General features: G+C 41.3%; 1 protein-coding gene across 1 annotated transcript; it reads right to left on the bottom strand.

The window, feature by feature from the left end:
- Positions 1–11,527: 11,527 nt before the first annotated feature.
- LOC148128584 (vomeronasal type-2 receptor 26-like) lies at positions 11,528–14,318 on the bottom strand. The gene is made up of 3 exons (XM_087948780.1): positions 14,235–14,318; positions 13,567–13,693; positions 11,528–12,432 (listed from the first exon to the last, which is right to left on the bottom strand). The coding sequence occupies exons 1-3, from the start codon at positions 14,316–14,318 to the stop codon at positions 11,528–11,530; spliced, it is 1,116 nt and encodes a 371-aa protein (XP_087804906.1).
- Between the last annotated feature and the right edge of the window lie 2,647 nt (positions 14,319–16,965).

Below are 16,965 nucleotides of genomic sequence, written 5' to 3'. Positions count from 1 at the left end.
TGTAAGGATGGGATGAATCTCACCAATTCTAAAGATGATCGTTCTCTGGGCTCTCACCGACTCCAAAGGTGATCGTTCTCTGGGCTGGGTAGCTCCTGGGAAAAGTCGGATTCTCACTCAGCAGTCCGAGGGAAAAAGCCACAGTTGGAGCTTTCCTCCCTCTCTCTTCTGAGCGAGGCGGTAGCAGCGGCAGCGGCAGCGGCGTCTCCTCCGACTTTTTTCTTCCTTCGCTGCCCGTCGTCTCCCCAACAAAGGAAAGCTGCTTAAAACGGGATTCCTGGACCCTGGCAGGATCCCCTCACTCCAGATCGGCTGGTTGCTCCCGTCCGAATCCTTACGCTGCTACTTTGTAGATCCCGAGGACCTAATCTATGTATTTTTGTTACTTTTGTTACCTCTATTCCTGTATCTGAATTTAGTTACTGGTACTTTTCTCTCCTTCGGGCTTCCAGCGGCGTGGCTATGCAGCTGCCTTGGCCCTGTAGAAATATTTGCTACTGCCTTCTTTCACAACTTGTTTTTAAAGTTTCCAGAGTAGCTTGCAGCCCCTGGGATTCCCGGGTGCTCTCCCTTCCAAATACTAGCCAGGTCCAGCTCTGCTTAGCTTTTCAACATCAGCCAAAGTCAACTAGGAGCTGCCACCCAGGCCAGTTTTCAAAAAACATTTTTTTACAGCTTCCTTTATCATATCATAACCAATCTAAAAGCAATAAAATATAACCAGAATGCAGAAAAAGAGGAACTTTTGCTACTGGTTCAGCTGAACCAGGCTGAACCAGTAGCACACCACTACTGTATGTAATTCTCTCCATTCTCTGTAGCATTTTCCATTCAGTGTTAGGTGGAGGAGAAACCTCTGATTTTCAAGGTAGCTCAATGAGGACTTCTCATTTCAAGGTCAAGTATCATCCTTGGCCAAGCAATGCTGTCAAGCTTTTGCCCTAGTACCCGAAGCCTATTGAATGGGGAGGAACAGTCTCCATTTTAATCCTAGTAGGATCAAGCAGCTGTGGATGATTGGTCCACCCAGGACAGGGGACATTGCCCTGACTTACTTAGGACTGCTGTGGAATTTGGGTGTCTCCCTGGACTTTCAGCTCCACCTCCAAAAGCAGATGTTAATTATGGTAGGTCTTTGTAGTTTCAATTTGTTCTTTTTTATTTATTTTGAAACATACAATCCATCTTCCATTTAAACAGTGTGTCGTCTGGGTACAAATATCTTGTGCAATAGCAATTACAGTTTACATATTTTCATTTTATTGGTATTAATTATCTATTCTTACTTAATGCTAATATACATAATATATCTAATTGTAGTGACCATCCCTATCTTAACATATTTAGCTCTATTTTCTATACTTCACTGGTCTTTTTTCATTTCTATTTCCCATATTTATTCTCCAACCATCTATAAAAAGATTCCTATATCAAATAATATTCATTTTGTTCTCTCTCTTCAATTGCAAGTGTTAGCCTATTCATTTCTGCACATTCTAATATTTTCCTAATCACCTTCTCATCAGTCAGAATCCAATTTTGTGCAAATACAATCTTTTTGTTGTTAGCTGCAAAGTCGTGTCCGACCCATCGCAACACCATGGACAATGTTCCTTCAGGCCTTCCTGTCCTCTACCATCTTCTGGAGTTCATTTAAGCTCACGCGATTGCTTCAGGGACTCCATCCATCCAGCCCCCTCCTTCTCTGCCATCCCCTTCTTCTTCTTTTGCCTTCCATCGTTCCCAGCAGTGGGCTCTTCTCTTCTTATTAGATGGCTAAAGTACGTGAGTTTCAGGATCTGGCCTTCTAATAATCACATAATCCCAGTTGCAGTTAATACATGAATAGTTAAATATACATTTTCTTTACTATAATTTTCAGGTAAAATCCCCAACAAAAATAACTTCAGGTTTTAAATCAGTATGTTTCTGTATCCTCTTTTCGAACCTTGTATGTATTTTTGTCCAATATTTTTTGGCTTCTACAGAAGTCCACCACATATGACTTCCGGTTTTGGCTTCTTCGGCGATGGACCGAAATCGCGATTGTGCACGGTTTTGATCCTTGCTCACCGCTGGAGTGCCCTGAGCTGCCTGGATTCGAGGCTGAAGCCACCCTGTAGAGGTGGTGAAGAAGGGGGAGCCATCAGCGGGGTTGAGGAGAGCCTCATCTCTCCTCCTCGGCTGGCCATTACTCCCTTTCCCAAAGGCGTTTGCAGCAGTGGTCAGAAATGGCCACCTCAAGAAGAACCCGACCAGACAAGATTGTGCAGGAGGAAGTTTAAAGGAGAAAGTTTGACTGACTGGGTTGAATGGAGAACATCTATTTAAGGTACCTGAAACCTGAATTTTAAAGACTAATGCTACTCCTAAAAAAGATTTTAAGCTGCGAAAGAGAAAGGGAAAGGAAACAAAATTGGCTTTTTTTCCCTCTCACATTGACAGTTTTAATTGACTTGGAACGTTAAGAAGTAGAGATTCGAATAAGAAATTGATACTAATCCACTTTGACATTAATAGTCTATTTCTAGCTGAAAATAAAGTGTCAAAGGGATAAAGATTCTTGGATAATTTAAAGATTTTCTTTAAAAAAAGAAAGAAAGCAGTGGAGGGAAAGAGGAAACAAGAGGGTGGAATCTGGAAAATGGAGGAGACCACCCGGAACTTTAAAAAAAATTGATAGTGGAATTTTAACAAGGCTTGCAAAAGATACATTGTAGCTGAAACTGTTACAAGATAACAAAGCCCCTGGAAAGAGAAAGTGAGAAAAGAAGCAAGAAACAGTTTTGGATTATTGGATGATTCCTGGAACTTTGAATGGAGGATCCTAATGAAACAAAATAAAATCAATTGGGGGTTGTTTAAAATTTTTTAAAACGGCATCACTCCTTGAAGAGTTAAAAATGAGACTTAAAGAACAAAAAGAAGAAGCACAAGAGGGAAGAGGATCTTTTGGTTTGGTATTTCAATTTTTAGAAATGGAGATCTTGAACTATGAAAAACAACAAGAAACGCTGGCAGAACTAGAAGGGCGAGACAACGAAGAAGCCATCTTTAATGACCAAGCAATTTTAAGTGGGGTAAAAAAGGGAAAGGGGGGAAAGGGGGTTAAAAACTTAAGCATTGAAGCAACAACCCCCCAAAAAGAGTAATTTGAAAAGTAATCATAATATCAGGAAGAAGCAGAAGGGAGGATCACAATCAGATAGAAAAGGGAATAAAAAGGGGAGGGAGAAGAAGAGAGGGAAGAGGGAAAGAAAAAGAAGCTACAAAGGACAGAAACAAGATATAGAGGTACAGGAAAAGCATACAAGAATTAAAGGTATAAACCTATTTAAAAGACACAGATACAATGATTAAAATTTAAGTTAAGGAGAGGATTCTGCAAGGGTGCATGGGATAGCATTGTTATATTAGAAAAGGGTTAGAAAATATGTTAGATGATTAAAGTGAAAGAAATTTTTTTTATTGATGCATCGTGGAATATTTGTTTGTAAAGAGAATAAGGCTCTCAATGATTTAAAAAGAAAGTTAAAAAAACTGAAAAGAAACATGGAAGATTTTTATCAGTTGACAAGATGAACTTGAATAATAATAATAACTTTATTGAGACTTCCGGTTTGTCGGCTTCGGCAGCGGCAGGGATTCGAGATCCTGCGCGATCCCTGTTGCGCTAGCCGTCTTGGTGCCTCCGATCCGGACGGGTTTGGAGGATAAGGTTGCCCGTAGAGGCAGCCGAAGATAGGAGGGATCTGGACAGGGGTTGGGGTTTTCGCAGACCCCTTCCCCACCCGGCTTAACCCTCTTTTCTCAAGGCGGTGGAGCAGCGGTCAGCAATGGCTGCCACAAAGAAGCTGACAGCTGGATAAGATTGTGCTGGAGGAAGAAGGAGAAAGTTCTGAAGCGAAAGTTTTTTGGCTGAACTGGGACTATAAGATACAAGTAATATCCTGAAAATCCTGATTTTTTGAAAGATACTTTGTTTCCAGAAGAGATTTACAAGCAGCGAGTGAAAGTGCTTAAAGAGAAAGTTTACTCTCCTTCCACATGGATTTAACAAATGGATATTGAAAATCCTGCTATTTTACAGAAGGTAAAAATTTAAAGCTTTGTTAGGGTTTGAGGATTAACCCCTAGAAGAGTATTGCAGCAGTAGTCAAGCCAGGCAACCAAAGGAGAGCGGAAGGGCCCCAGAGTATACACACACTGAACACAAACACTGTTTGTAATTTAAATAGTTTTTAATCCAGTTAGAGTTTAAGCATTGTCATTCAGTCCATTAAGTCATTCACAGTATTTCCATCCAGTATGACTCACTAGTATAGTCCAAGTTAAGAGTCCTTGCAATATCTTTATCAGCCGATAAAGATATCTTCTCCTCCTCCGGTTTCACTCTCCAGAGAAACAAACGCTGGATATTCAGTAGAATTACGCAGTAAATCAGCAAACAGTAGCAAACAATAACAGTTCAGTCACAGGCACTCACAGTCAGTAATCTCAGTTAGTCGCAGCAGCACACAGTTAGTCGCAGCAGCACACAGTTACAGACAGACAGTTTTCCAGCTTCTAATGCTTCCTTATATTGTAACTTCTAACCGCACCCTTAATCGGCTAATTGCCTGCTGCATTGTGCTTAAAGTGATAAGCACTTAAACCATGATATCTAAGTTTTATATATTTATTCACCCAAACCATATTTGGTATCAATGTTATACCTAACATACTCCCCTTTTGGGTGAAATAAATATATAATACCTTACAATCTAATCCCATATTTTTCACAACTCTCCTGGTGCTTACTGGCACCTTGGGCTTTAGTAAAATTATCAGCTAAATTGTCCTCCGACATACAGTACTCTAGCTGAATCATCTTACTTCTTACAGATTGTCTCACGTTTAGGTATCTTAGATCTGTATGCTTGCTCCTTGTTTTTACTCCAATATTTGTGGCCATTTGAATTGCTGCCTGATTATCTTCATGTATAATTATAGGATAATCTACAGTTATACCTATATCAATTAACATTTGTTTATACATTATTAATTCTGTACATAACAATGATAAACAGGAGAATTCTGCCTCCATAGTAGACAAACTTATATGCTGTTGTCTTATTGACTTCCAGCCTATTAATGTCTTACCCAGCATTATGGCTGTTCCTGAAGTCGACTTTCTAGTGTCTCTTTCTGATGGAAAGCTAGCATCTGCATATGCACTTAGAATTAAATCACCCTTTGGTTCTAAATACAATGAATAATTCATTGTCTTTTTAAGATATCTTAATATCCTCTTAGCTGCAATCCAGTGTCTTTCACATGGTGCAGAATTGAATCTAGCCAACTGATTCACGCAGTACGATATATCTGGTCTAGACCAATTACTAATATAACTCAAACTACCAATTAAAGATTGATAAATCACCTTATCAAACTCAGGGCTTTGTTCATCAGTGTTGCTAAACTCCTGACTCATTGGAGTCTTAGCCGCTTACAAAGCTCCATCTTGTAATCTTTTAGCAATTTGCTTATCTTATCTTCCTGAGATATCTTATAACCTTTCCTTGTTTTCTTTATATTCAAACCGAGATACTTCTTTATCTCCCCTAATTGCTTGATCTTTATTCTCTTTCCTAATGATGCTATTATTTTATTTGCTTCATCATTAGTTTCAGTTATCAATGCAATGTCATCTGTGAATAGTAATAATAATGATACTTTCCCATTTGTCTCCCTCTTAAACAGACATGGATCGGCTAAACCAGCTTTAAATCTTATATTGTCTAGTTCCTTTACAATATACTGGTTCCATTCATAGCCTGATTGTTTAAGACCATAGAGGCTTTTCTTTAACAACCAACAATCATTATTATCCTTATATTCACTTTTAATACCAACAGGTTTTTTCATATAAATAATATGTTTTAATGGGCGTGCAAGTAAGCAGTTTCCACATCTAGATGGTTAACTATATAGTTTTTACTAGCTGCCCACACTAAAGCTGCCCTCAAGGTTGCTGCCTTAAGACTAGGTGCAAACACCTCATCATAGTCATTAGCATTCTGCCTAAAACCTTGGGCTACTAACCTTGCCTTATGGATTAAATTACCATCCTTATCTGTTTTTACCTTAAAAATCCATTTGCAGCCAATGGATTTCTTTCCTACAGGTAATTTGGCATTTTCATACACCTTCATATCATTTAATGAATTCAGTTCCTTATTCATTGCTGCATACCATCTTTCTTTTTCCTTATTAGGATACTTTTAATTTCTTCAACAGAATTAGGAACTTGATTAATCTGGCACACTGTGTTAGCCTGGTACCTATCAGGCGGTCTAGATACACGTGTAGTTCTTCTGGGAATTACAGGGCTTACAGGAGGACTTTGTTGAACTACTACCTGTTCATCTTCCTCATCCTGTTCAGCTATTGAATCTGTTTCTTCCTTTATGGGCACTATTTCATCCTGTATTTGTCTCTTTACTTTATTTTTAAAGTTACAGGGATAACTAATGGGATTTCTATAGGATTCAATAATTACATCTTTATTGGCATCCTGTTCTAATTTCTCCCATCCTTCATGTTCTAGAAATTGGGCACTAGCACTACATAACACTTTAGATGTGCCTTTCTCCCAAAATCTATATGCCCTATGGTTTGCCTGATAACCAACGAAGAAAATCTTTTAGCTCTATGTTGCCCTTTTTTCTGAGTTGTGCAGGAATATGCACCCATGCTGGTGCACCAAATGTGTGCAGGTAACTTAGATCAGGTTTCCTGCCATGCCACCTGGTGAATGGAATTTCACCTGTTGTTGTATTAACAACGTTGTTCAATATGTTATTAGCACACATTGTAGCCTCCCCCACAAAGAATCAGGTAACCCAGAATCATTTAACATTGTTCTAACCATTGCCTGTAGTGTTTGGCCTCTTCTTTCAATAAAAGCATTATGTTCTGGCCTGTATGGAGCAGACTTCTTATGCTCTATTCCAGCTACCTTAAGTCTGTTCTGGAATTTGTTATTAATAAATTCCGTACCATTATCTGTCACCAGGGTTATCAGTTGACGTTTAGACTTTCTTTCAGCAAACCTAAGCCAATTGAAAAAAATGTTGATATGTTTCAGTTTTGCTTTTCATTAAATAGCAAAACCCATATCTAGAATAATGGTCCATAATGCTCAGTATATATCTAGCACCTCCCATACTGGGTTTCTTTGGACCTATTATGTCTGCAAATACTACTTCTAAAGGTTCTTTTGTTTTGAAACCATTTAGCCTATTTGCAGGCAATACTTTGCTCTTATCTTCACAGCAAACATTACAACGCAAATATTTATCACAAGGTTTTAACCTTATTCCTTCAGATAACTCAACTGTACGTTTTAGCATTTTAAAATTTACATGCCCCAAACGCCTATGCAATAAATGGATACATTCATCATGAGGCTTTATATTATTAAATACAGTTTGTGCCTCCCCTTTCTTACTATTATCTAATACATATAATGTTCCATTTAAAGCTGCAGTTACCCTTTTGTTATCTTTTTCAATTATGCAATTATTATCCTTAAAAGTAATTACATAACCTAATTTATCTAATACCCTTACTGAAAGCAAATTAAACTTTAGTTGCGGTACATACAACATTTTTATATCCTGGTTTATGTACGGACAACGTGCAAAACCTTGACCTTTCGCTTTCAGGTTCCAGCCATTTGCAAGTGATATATGTTGAGAACTTGTAGACATTTTTATAAATTTTGTCTTATCTCTTGTGATGCAGTGGGATGCGCCACTGTCAACCACCCATAAATTATTCTTCACATCAGAGTTGCTAAACATGGCTAGTTCAAATGCTTTCTTTGGCTTTTTTACATTCTGGCTTTTTCTCTTTTTGCAGAATCTTGCCAAATGTCCTCTGCCTCCACAATTAAAACACTTTTTAATTGTGTATGCCGTTGAAGATAAATTCTCTTCTTCCAGGTGCTTTACTTTGCTTTGCTGGTTTCTTTCAAGCTTTGAAGATAATTTCTCTTCTTTCTTATCTTCTCTCAGCTCGTCACGCCACGCCTTCTTCTGGCTTCTTCTAGTAGCCTGCCTGTAATCTCGTTTAATGAGAGGCTTTCTTTTGGCAATACTTCCAACGAAGTCACATAGTCATCATAGCTTTGATCTAATGAAGATAATATTATGTAGACTTGTTGCAGTTCATTAAATATAAGCTCTTTTTCTTGCAAATCTTGAAAAATGCTCTTCATACAGTTTAAATGAACTAACATATCTCCATTCCTCTGAAGATGCGTTCGAAAAAGCTTCCGTGTAAGATTTATATGTGCTCCTACACTGTCCCGAACATAAATCTTCCTGAGGTTCTCCCAGCAGTTTGCAGCATTTTCTTCTCCACGAATATGGACAAGCTGCTGATCACAGAGAGTCAGTCCTATGATGCATAAAGCCTGCTCATTCTTCAGTTTAAAGTCTTGTAACTTTTCTTTATCATCATCATTAGCAGGATCCCAGCTACTCACATCTGGTGGGTTTGCTATAATGTCCCACAAACCTTCTCTCGTAGAAGTAAACTACATTTCATTGACCATGAAACATAGTTTGTTCCGTCCAGCCTGGATATCATGGACAGTTGTGACAAATTTACTTGTGCCATTACTCTTCAGATATTTTGACTATTTTAAACTAATTAAAACAGTTTGTTTATACAGTAATGTGCAACTCACACCAACTCTCTCTGCTATATCCTGGTTAGTTAGACTATGCTGCTGGGCCCATAACCAATGTTAGGGTTTGAGGATTAACCCCTAGAAGAGTATTGCAGCAGTAGTCAAGCCAGGCAACCAAAGGAGAGCGGAAGGGCCCCAGAGTATACACACACTGAACACAAACACTGTTTGTAATTTAAATAGTTTTTAATCCAGTTAGAGTTTAAGCATTGTCATTCAGTCCATTAAGTCATTCACAGTATTTCCATCCAGTATGACTCACTAGTATAGTCCAAGTTAAGAGTCCTTGCAATATCTTTATCAGCCGATAAAGATATCTTCTCCTCCTCCGGTTTCACTCTCCAGAGAAACAAACGCTGGATATTCAGTAGAATTACGCAGTAAATCAGCAAACAGTAGCAAACAATAACAGTTCAGTCACAGGCACTCACAGTCAGTAATCTCAGTTAGTCGCAGCAGCACACAGTTAGTCGCAGCAGCACACAGTTACAGACAGACAGTTTTCCAGCTTCTAATGCTTCCTTATATTGTAACTTCTAACCGCACCCTTAATCGGCTAATTGCCTGCTGCATTGTGCTTAAAGTGATAAGCACTTAAACCATGATATCTAAGTTTTATATATTTATTCACCCAAACCATATTTGGTATCAATGTTATACCTAACAAGCTTTCTGTTATAAGTGGGAAGGGAGAGGACAAAAGGAAAATTTTTATTAAGATTTTGTTGGAGGAGATGCCTGGAAGATTTTGAGATTGGAAGTTAATTGCAATAAGACTTTAAAATACAGATTGGGGTTTTTTTTCCCTTGCCAATTGATATTACCCCAGGAAGAAAAAGTGTGAAGTCCAACCAGGAGGTGACCAGAGCATCCTTCATCCAGGAATGGGTGCAACTGGCATGTAAACAAAGTTGTGAAAAGGCCCTCCTAGCCATCACTGTCACCTAATCCTCAAGCAGGAGTTGTGAACCCAGGAGGACCCCAAATTTCTCACAGGTTCAATTTGGGGCAATGCAGCCTAGCCCAGCACCATAGATGATATAGTCCTCGAACTAGAGGACTCCAAAACTCCAAGCCAGACAGTCTTGCTGGGGTTCAATTGAAGCCTGTTTCCCCCCATGCGGACATGCACAGCCTCCAGACAGAAGGATAGGACATGCACAGCACTGCTTATGGAATGCATTGCAATTGTCCAACCAGGAGGTGCCAGGGCATCCATTGTCCAGCAGGACAGGACATGCCCATTATTGCTTAATTTACCAGAAGCAAAGATGTGCAACTGGGTGTTATCAGCATATTGAGGACACAGTGCTGCTTATGGAACGCATTGCAATAGTCGAACCAGGAGGTCATCTGAGTGTCCTTCATCCAGCAGGACAGGACATGCATGCACAGCACTTAATTTACCAGAAGCAAAGATTTACAATTGAGTATCATCAGCATATCAAGGATACCTCACCAAATGGTGATGGATGAGCTTACCCTAGAGTCTCATACAGATGTTGAATAGGAGAGGGGGCTGCACTGACCCCAGTGGCACATAAAAAGGTCCAGTGTGGGGCAGTGGTGGGATTCAATTTTTTTTACTACCAGGCCTGTGGCCATGGCTTGGTGGGAGTGGCTTGGTGGGCGTGGTAGGGGAAGGATATTGCAAAATCTCATTCCCTCCCCACCCCACTAACCTGCTTCCCAGCTCCGTTCTCCTGTGTAGGGCAACCAAAGAAGACCCAGATGATCAGCTGGGACTCAATGGGAGGCAGAGAAGAGATGGGGTTTGTGGGGCCAGTCAGAGGAGGGATTGGCTGGTTCTCCGAACTAGTCAAAATTTCTGCTACTGATTCTCCAGAACTGGTCTGAACCTGCTGAATACTACCTCTGGGTCTAACCAATGTAGAATATGTAGGAGCCATGATTCCTCCCATTGTTGACACTCTATGTCTGTTGCTACAGCAAGGACTATGGGGGAGGGGTTCAGGTGCATCAACAGATGAAGAGTGTCAGCAACATGTTCAGCCCAGGATGCTCTCTTGAATCCCAAATGCGCGCCCTTGATTTTTCCTATGCAAAAAAAGGAGTTCAATATGTCCATGTTGAATTGACAAGACTGGATTCTGATTATTAATCGAACTTCTTGAGAGCTTCTTGAATCCTGATTCATTTTTTATGGTGATGTTTCTCAACCATGGGGATTTTAAGATATGTGGACTTTGACTCCCAGATATTCGTAGCCAGCAAGTTGGATTGAAAATTCTGGGAGTTGAAGTTCACAATCATTAATGTTGCCAAAGTTGAGAAACATTACTCTAAGATATTATTTCCCTGCCATATTTTTTTGCTAACTGCCAATGTAATAAACATACGTTTTAATTGATCATCCAAGTTGTTTTTAATATGGCTTAGCACAGCGCTTAGGAAGAACCTTCAACAAAACAGGTACATCGTTGGAATGAGATGCCAAAGGATATCCATTGTTCTTTGGAAAAATGGAGACAAGATGGTTTTATATGTAATTGTAATTAGTTAAACAAATCACATCACAATACTGAGACCTAGGGATAAATATTTTAATATACTTTAAATTGTATTTTACTGAACTCAAACGTAAATAGAAGGAATTTCAAATGGGAACTAAAATGGTACATTTTTGGACAGAGATGATTAAATAATATTTATATGATTGCTAATCATTTACTGAACAAGCCCGTCTCTTATTTCATTATTGTTAAGAAATCATATCAAATTTTTAAAAAAGCCCAAATGTCAAAATAAAACTACTTTCCACATAAATTAGAAATTCTTGTGCCTCATTATATTTTCTCTGTGATTCAGATCAGGCCTCCACAGGATAATATAACATTTGGGGAGAAAGATGCAAGCCAAGAGACCAGCCCCAGAGGCCAAGATGGAGAAGATCTCCACGGCCACCATGTATTTCCCTTTGGTGCTCAGATAGGTAGGGAGGAAGGTGATCCAAACACAGCAAAAGACCAGCATGCTGAAAGTAATGAACTTGGCTTCGTTAAAGCTGTCAGGCAATTTCCTAGCCAGAAAGGCCACTGTGAAACTCACAAGGGCCAGGAAACCCAGATAGGCCAGGACAGCATAAAACATCAAACCTGAGCCTTCATTACATTCCAAGATGGCCTCTCCTATGAAGGAGTGAAAATCCATGTTGGGAAATGGAGGGGAGGTAACCAGCCAGGTGGCACCAATAATTGCTTGGATCAGGGGACAGACTATCACCATGGAGTTGGACAGAGGTTTTCCTAAGAGTTTCCTTGTCTTGTTCCCCGGTTTGGTAGCCATGAAAGCCAGAACCACCATGACAGTTTTTGCCAAGACAGAGGAAACTGCAAGGGAAAAGAGAATGGCAAAGGCAGATTGTCGGAAGAGACAGGTGAGCTTCCCAGGTTGACCAATGAAGAGAAAGGAGCACAGGAAGCAAAGCAAGAGGGAGACCAGAAGGATGTAGGAGAGATCTCGATTGTTGGCCTTGACGATTGGTGTGTCATGATGTTTAAGGAAAACTGCCAGGACTGCTGATGTGGTCATAGAGAGAAAAAGAGTGAGAGATGTTAATGAGTAGCCCAGGATGTCTTGATAAGCAAGGAAGTGGAGTTTCTTGGCAATGCAGTGATCTTTATCCTTGTTGGGATATTGGTCTTCTGGGCAGGGGTCACAACGAGCTGCATCTGAAATGAGGAGTCACTGTGCATTTCATGGTGAATCAACAAGGGCAAATCACCCAGCCTTATTGGTGACGCTGGGAATAGGTTAGTCAGAAAAACAGATCTGTTCTCTGTCTCACCGTCTCTGCTTTATGATTGAAATCCAGTCATTCAATCTTTTTTTGCAGGGAAGGATTAGCAGACCTGGCTAGATGGATCACGTTTTTCTCCAACAAGTCTTTGAATATCCTGGGAGATTGACAGTTCTGAAAAAAGAACTATCCTTTATCCTGGGGTGGGATTCAAATTTCTTAACAACCAGTTTTATGGACATGACCTAATTTGTGAGTGTGGCTTGGTGGTCACGTGACTGGCTGGGCGTTGCTTGTATGTAAATATTGTAAATATTTATGTAAATATTGAATTTTTTTAATAAAAAAGAGCAACTTTTACCCAAAATCAGGTAAAGCAGGCAGGCAGATTGAGTTGCTCACAGAATGATAGATTCATTCAAAAATCTATCTTTCTGCAATCTGCTACCTGAGTCAGCACTGAAAAATAGAAGCTAGGAAGGTTCAGCTCTGCTTTTAGATTAGCTAGAAAGCAAGAAATCCAACAACTTCCTGCTTTCTAGCTAATCTAAATCTCCTGGCACAGCCGATAGTCGGAACAACTGATGGTTGGGGATAAAAAAGGAAAAATAGCAACTTAGCAGGCAAGTTGGATGGCGTGCATGCCAGGTAAGGAGTGACTGGGTGAGGTGGGGAGGGACGGGGCCAGCCAATGGTGCGATTTGCCGGTTATCCGAACTGTGTAGACTCCCACCTCTGCCTTTATACTTCATAAAAATTAAAGCTTGAATCTTACATCCCATTCTTTTCCAAACAGATTGAGAGCTAGTTCTCCTGATGGGATATAAAATTAGGAGTAGAGAGAGTCTAGTAGGGAAACCCCTGAATTGTGCCTTCAAACGAACCTGTGTTAAATTCCTAGTAACAAGAAAAGTTGCCTGTAGGGATAGTAATTTAGATTCATGAATAAGAGAATCTGCTGAAAAGTATGAATATACTGAAGCATGTAAATTCTACCAAAATGATGCTAAAGTTAATATGTTTTTTCCCACTGAATGGCTGGAAGACCAACATTTGAATGTTCTACCTGTCTGATCAGAAATGGTCCCTTCTGGACAAGGGTCACATTGATAGCAGCAAACCTGCTGGCCCTCTGGAACTCTTCTCCTCTCTCCTGCCTGGCATCTCTTCTTGCCACACCTGGCAAAGGGCACCTTCTAGAAGAGAAAAAGAGAAATGGTTGAGATTGCTTAAGCAATGAACATACTTCATTGATTCATTTCCCCATTCCTATTTCCACCTTCAGAATGTTTTCAAAAGAAATGGTCAACCAGGCCCTACCAGAGTGATAGGCTCCAGAGGGATTCAGGCCAGTGGCAATCCTGATCCATGGATGGATGCTGGAGATTAGAACTGGAACCCCAAAATGCAAAGGAAGGCTTGTGACGTGGAGCTACAGCTTTTCTAAAATATAGAATCATGAGGATTCAACTGAGTGGGATTGGTCCATGGAAATCACTCTTGCCTGCTTTAATGGCGTCCTGGGTTTCAAGCAGGAGTTTTCCCCAATCTTACCCCATCTTGGACTTTTCAGAAGCCAAATCTCAAATATGTTAAACCCAAAGCAGGTTTTTCATCAAACTCCTGATTTTTTTTTCTGATTGAATAGACCTATTTCCCAGTTAAAAGGGTGTTATGCATCCCCTGGAGTGAATGAATCCTGTGCTGAATGTACAACTTTTCCTTCCAGCTCACCTTTGTGGCCCAGATGATGGCATCAGAGTTAATGGTGAAAGCTTGTCCCGGGGAAGCCGTGGAATCTATTTGTCCAACTTTCATGGGGACAAAAGATTGATTGGGGAGGAAGAGCCAGTTGAGAAGATCATAACGAGAAGAAACCAATCCACTTTCTGAGAAGGAAACTTCCTCTCCAGCACTGTTGTTGAACTTGATGTTCCTCAGATAGGGAAGAATCTGAAAAAAAAGACACCTGGATTAATTGGCTGAATCCTGGTTACCAGTGCATGCAAAATAGATATTTGTGCAGGTAAGATTATCAACCTTGATGCCAACCAAAACCAAGCATTTAATAGTGAGTGCCATACCATGTGCACTAATCAAACTGGCGGCAAGAAAGTAGGGGCAGGCAGGCACAACACAGGTTATGTAGACAGTAAACACAGTGTCAGACATAAAGATCTCAAGATCTTTGTGCACTTGAGATCTGCACAAAGTCTGGGGAACAAACAAGGTGAACTTGAACTATGAATACATGAAGGTAGATATCATATAGTTGCAATAACAGAAACTTGGTGGGATGAAACCCATGATTGGAACATATTGGTAGAAGGATACAAACTGTTCAAAAAAACCAGACCCCATAAAAGAGGAAGTGGAGTTGCACCAGGGGTGGGTTTCTACCGGTTCTGTCCACCTCTGTAGAACCAGTAGCTCTGAAGAGCAGCAGACATAGAACCGATTCTATGTCTGCTGATATTTTTGCCCACCCGCCCACCCGGGCTCTTACCTGATCTTTATTTCCTGATTTTTCAACTTCAGCTGCGGAACGAGGCACAGCTGCAGTTAAAAAAGCAGGAAAAGAGGGCTGTTTCGAAGGCTGCATCTCTACACACAGCATGCTGATGACGATTTACAGGCCCGTGGCTCACAGTGTGCAGGGAAGCTCGTAAATCACAAACCGGTAGTTAACCTGTCGTATCCCACCCCTGAGTTGCACGGTATGTAAAGGACCATTATGTTGTTACAGAAATGCATGAAACTAAAGATGAAAACCTCCTAGAATGCATATGGGTCAATATAAAAGAAAAAAAGAATGACATGGCCATAAGTGTATATTATAGGCCATCCAATCCTTTTTGCCAACCAACTAACAAACATATGTAGGAAACACACAACAATAGTAATGGGAGACTTCAATTAATCCTAATTCTGCACCAAGTGAGAAATCAAATAAGTTCCTAACCAACCTAGCTGACAACTTTGTTGTCCAAAAGGTAGAGGATGGAACCAGAGGGTAAAGAGAAAGACCAGGGGAGACATGATAGCAATGCTCCAATATTTGAGGGGCTGCCACAGAGAGGAAGGGGTCAATCTATTTTCTAAAGAACCTGTAGGCCAGACAAAGAATAATGGATGGAAACTGAACAAGGAGAGATTTAACCTGGAAATAAGGAGAAACTTTCTGACAGTGAGAACAATCAATCAATGGAACAGAAGTTGCCCTCAGAAGTTGTGGGAGCTTGAGACCTTCAAGAAGAGATTGGACTGCCATTTGTCAGAAATGGTGTAGGGTCTCCTGCTTGGGCGGGGGGTTGGACTAGATGACCTACAAGGTCCCTTCCAACTCTGATTATCTATCATAATATGATGGCCATCATCCTAGGAGATGGGTCTATAGATGAGAAGCTAAATCAATCAGAATAGAGCTGGAAGGGACCTTGGAGGTCTTCTAGTCCTGCCCCCTGCTCAAGCAGGAGACCTTTGTCATTTCAGGCAAGTGACCGTCCAGTCTCTTCTTAAAAACCTCCACCTACAACTTCTGATGGAAAACTGTTCCACTGGTTAATTGTCCTTACTGTTCTGTACGGTCATTACCATTCTTGTAGAACCGCACAGCGATTGGCCAAGACGCACGGCGAGCTGATTGGCAGAGCGAGCCGCGCTGATTGGCCCACCGCGAATCCCCCGCGATTGGTGGAAACTAATCGCGGGAGATTCAAAGCGGTGCCATTGGCCGCAGCCGCCGCGGCCAAAGAATAAAAGCTGCCGCTTTTCCTTACGGAACCCGAGCCGATCTCGGGACCAATAAAAGAGCTGAATTGAGTCACTGGCTCCGAGTCTCCTTCTTGCGCCGGACACAACACTGGCGACAAAGGTGGGATACCAAACCTGATCCCCATCGTACACGTGTCCGGGAAACGAGACCGACGAGATGGCCAGCATCGCACCGCCCGCACCTTTTAACCCGGCTACTGAGGATTGGGAATCGTACACCGACCGATTCCTGATGTTCCTCGAAAGTAGCAACTTAAAGGATGCAAACGGGCAGAAGTGTTCCAAATGGCGAAAGCCCTCGCGAAACCAGAGGACGTCAAGACAATGGACTGGGCCGACCTCGCGCCATTACTCCGAAACCATTATGCATCCGACGTGCCCACCCTCATCCAGCAGCACGACTTCTATCGACGAGACCAGCGAGCGGGCGAGAGCATCGGAGATTTTGTGGCCGACCTGCGGAATCTCGGAGGCATGTGTGGCTTTACGGACATGGACGAGGCTCTCCGAGACCACGTCGTCCTGGGACTCAGAGACCCAGTCCTCCAGAGCCGGTTGATGGCAAAAGGTGTCATCGCCCTCGCCGACGTCCTCGCAGACGCCACCGCAGCTGAGGCTACCCGGAAGTCAGCGGCCCGAATCGCGGAGATCCAACGCCGGGACCGAAGCGCGACCGCCGAGGCAGGCACGG

Source organism: Notechis scutatus, unplaced genomic scaffold (genome assembly GCF_049901735.1).
Source record: "Notechis scutatus isolate UNSWTSFEM ecotype Mainland unplaced genomic scaffold, rNotScu1.2 NSCUSCF19, whole genome shotgun sequence".
In the NCBI taxonomy this organism is placed as follows: domain Eukaryota; kingdom Metazoa; phylum Chordata; class Lepidosauria; order Squamata; family Elapidae; genus Notechis; species Notechis scutatus.
Note: the sequence above shows the minus strand (reverse complement) of the source record. Positions and strands in the feature narration are given on the sequence as shown.

Bases quoted from the DNA above. Each gene is read 5' to 3' on its own strand.
- LOC148128584 (XM_087948780.1), bottom strand. From the start codon at position 14,318: ATGAAAGTTGGACAAATAGATTCCACGGCTTCCCCGGGACAAGCTTTC. The intron at 13,694-14,234 runs GTGAGCTGGAAG...CTCTTCTAGAAG, and splicing joins CCATCATCTGGGCCACAAAG to GTGCCCTTTGCCAGGTGTGG. The intron at 12,433-13,566 runs GTAGAACATTCA...TCCTCATTTCAG, and splicing joins GACCATTTCTGATCAGACAG to ATGCAGCTCGTTGTGACCCC.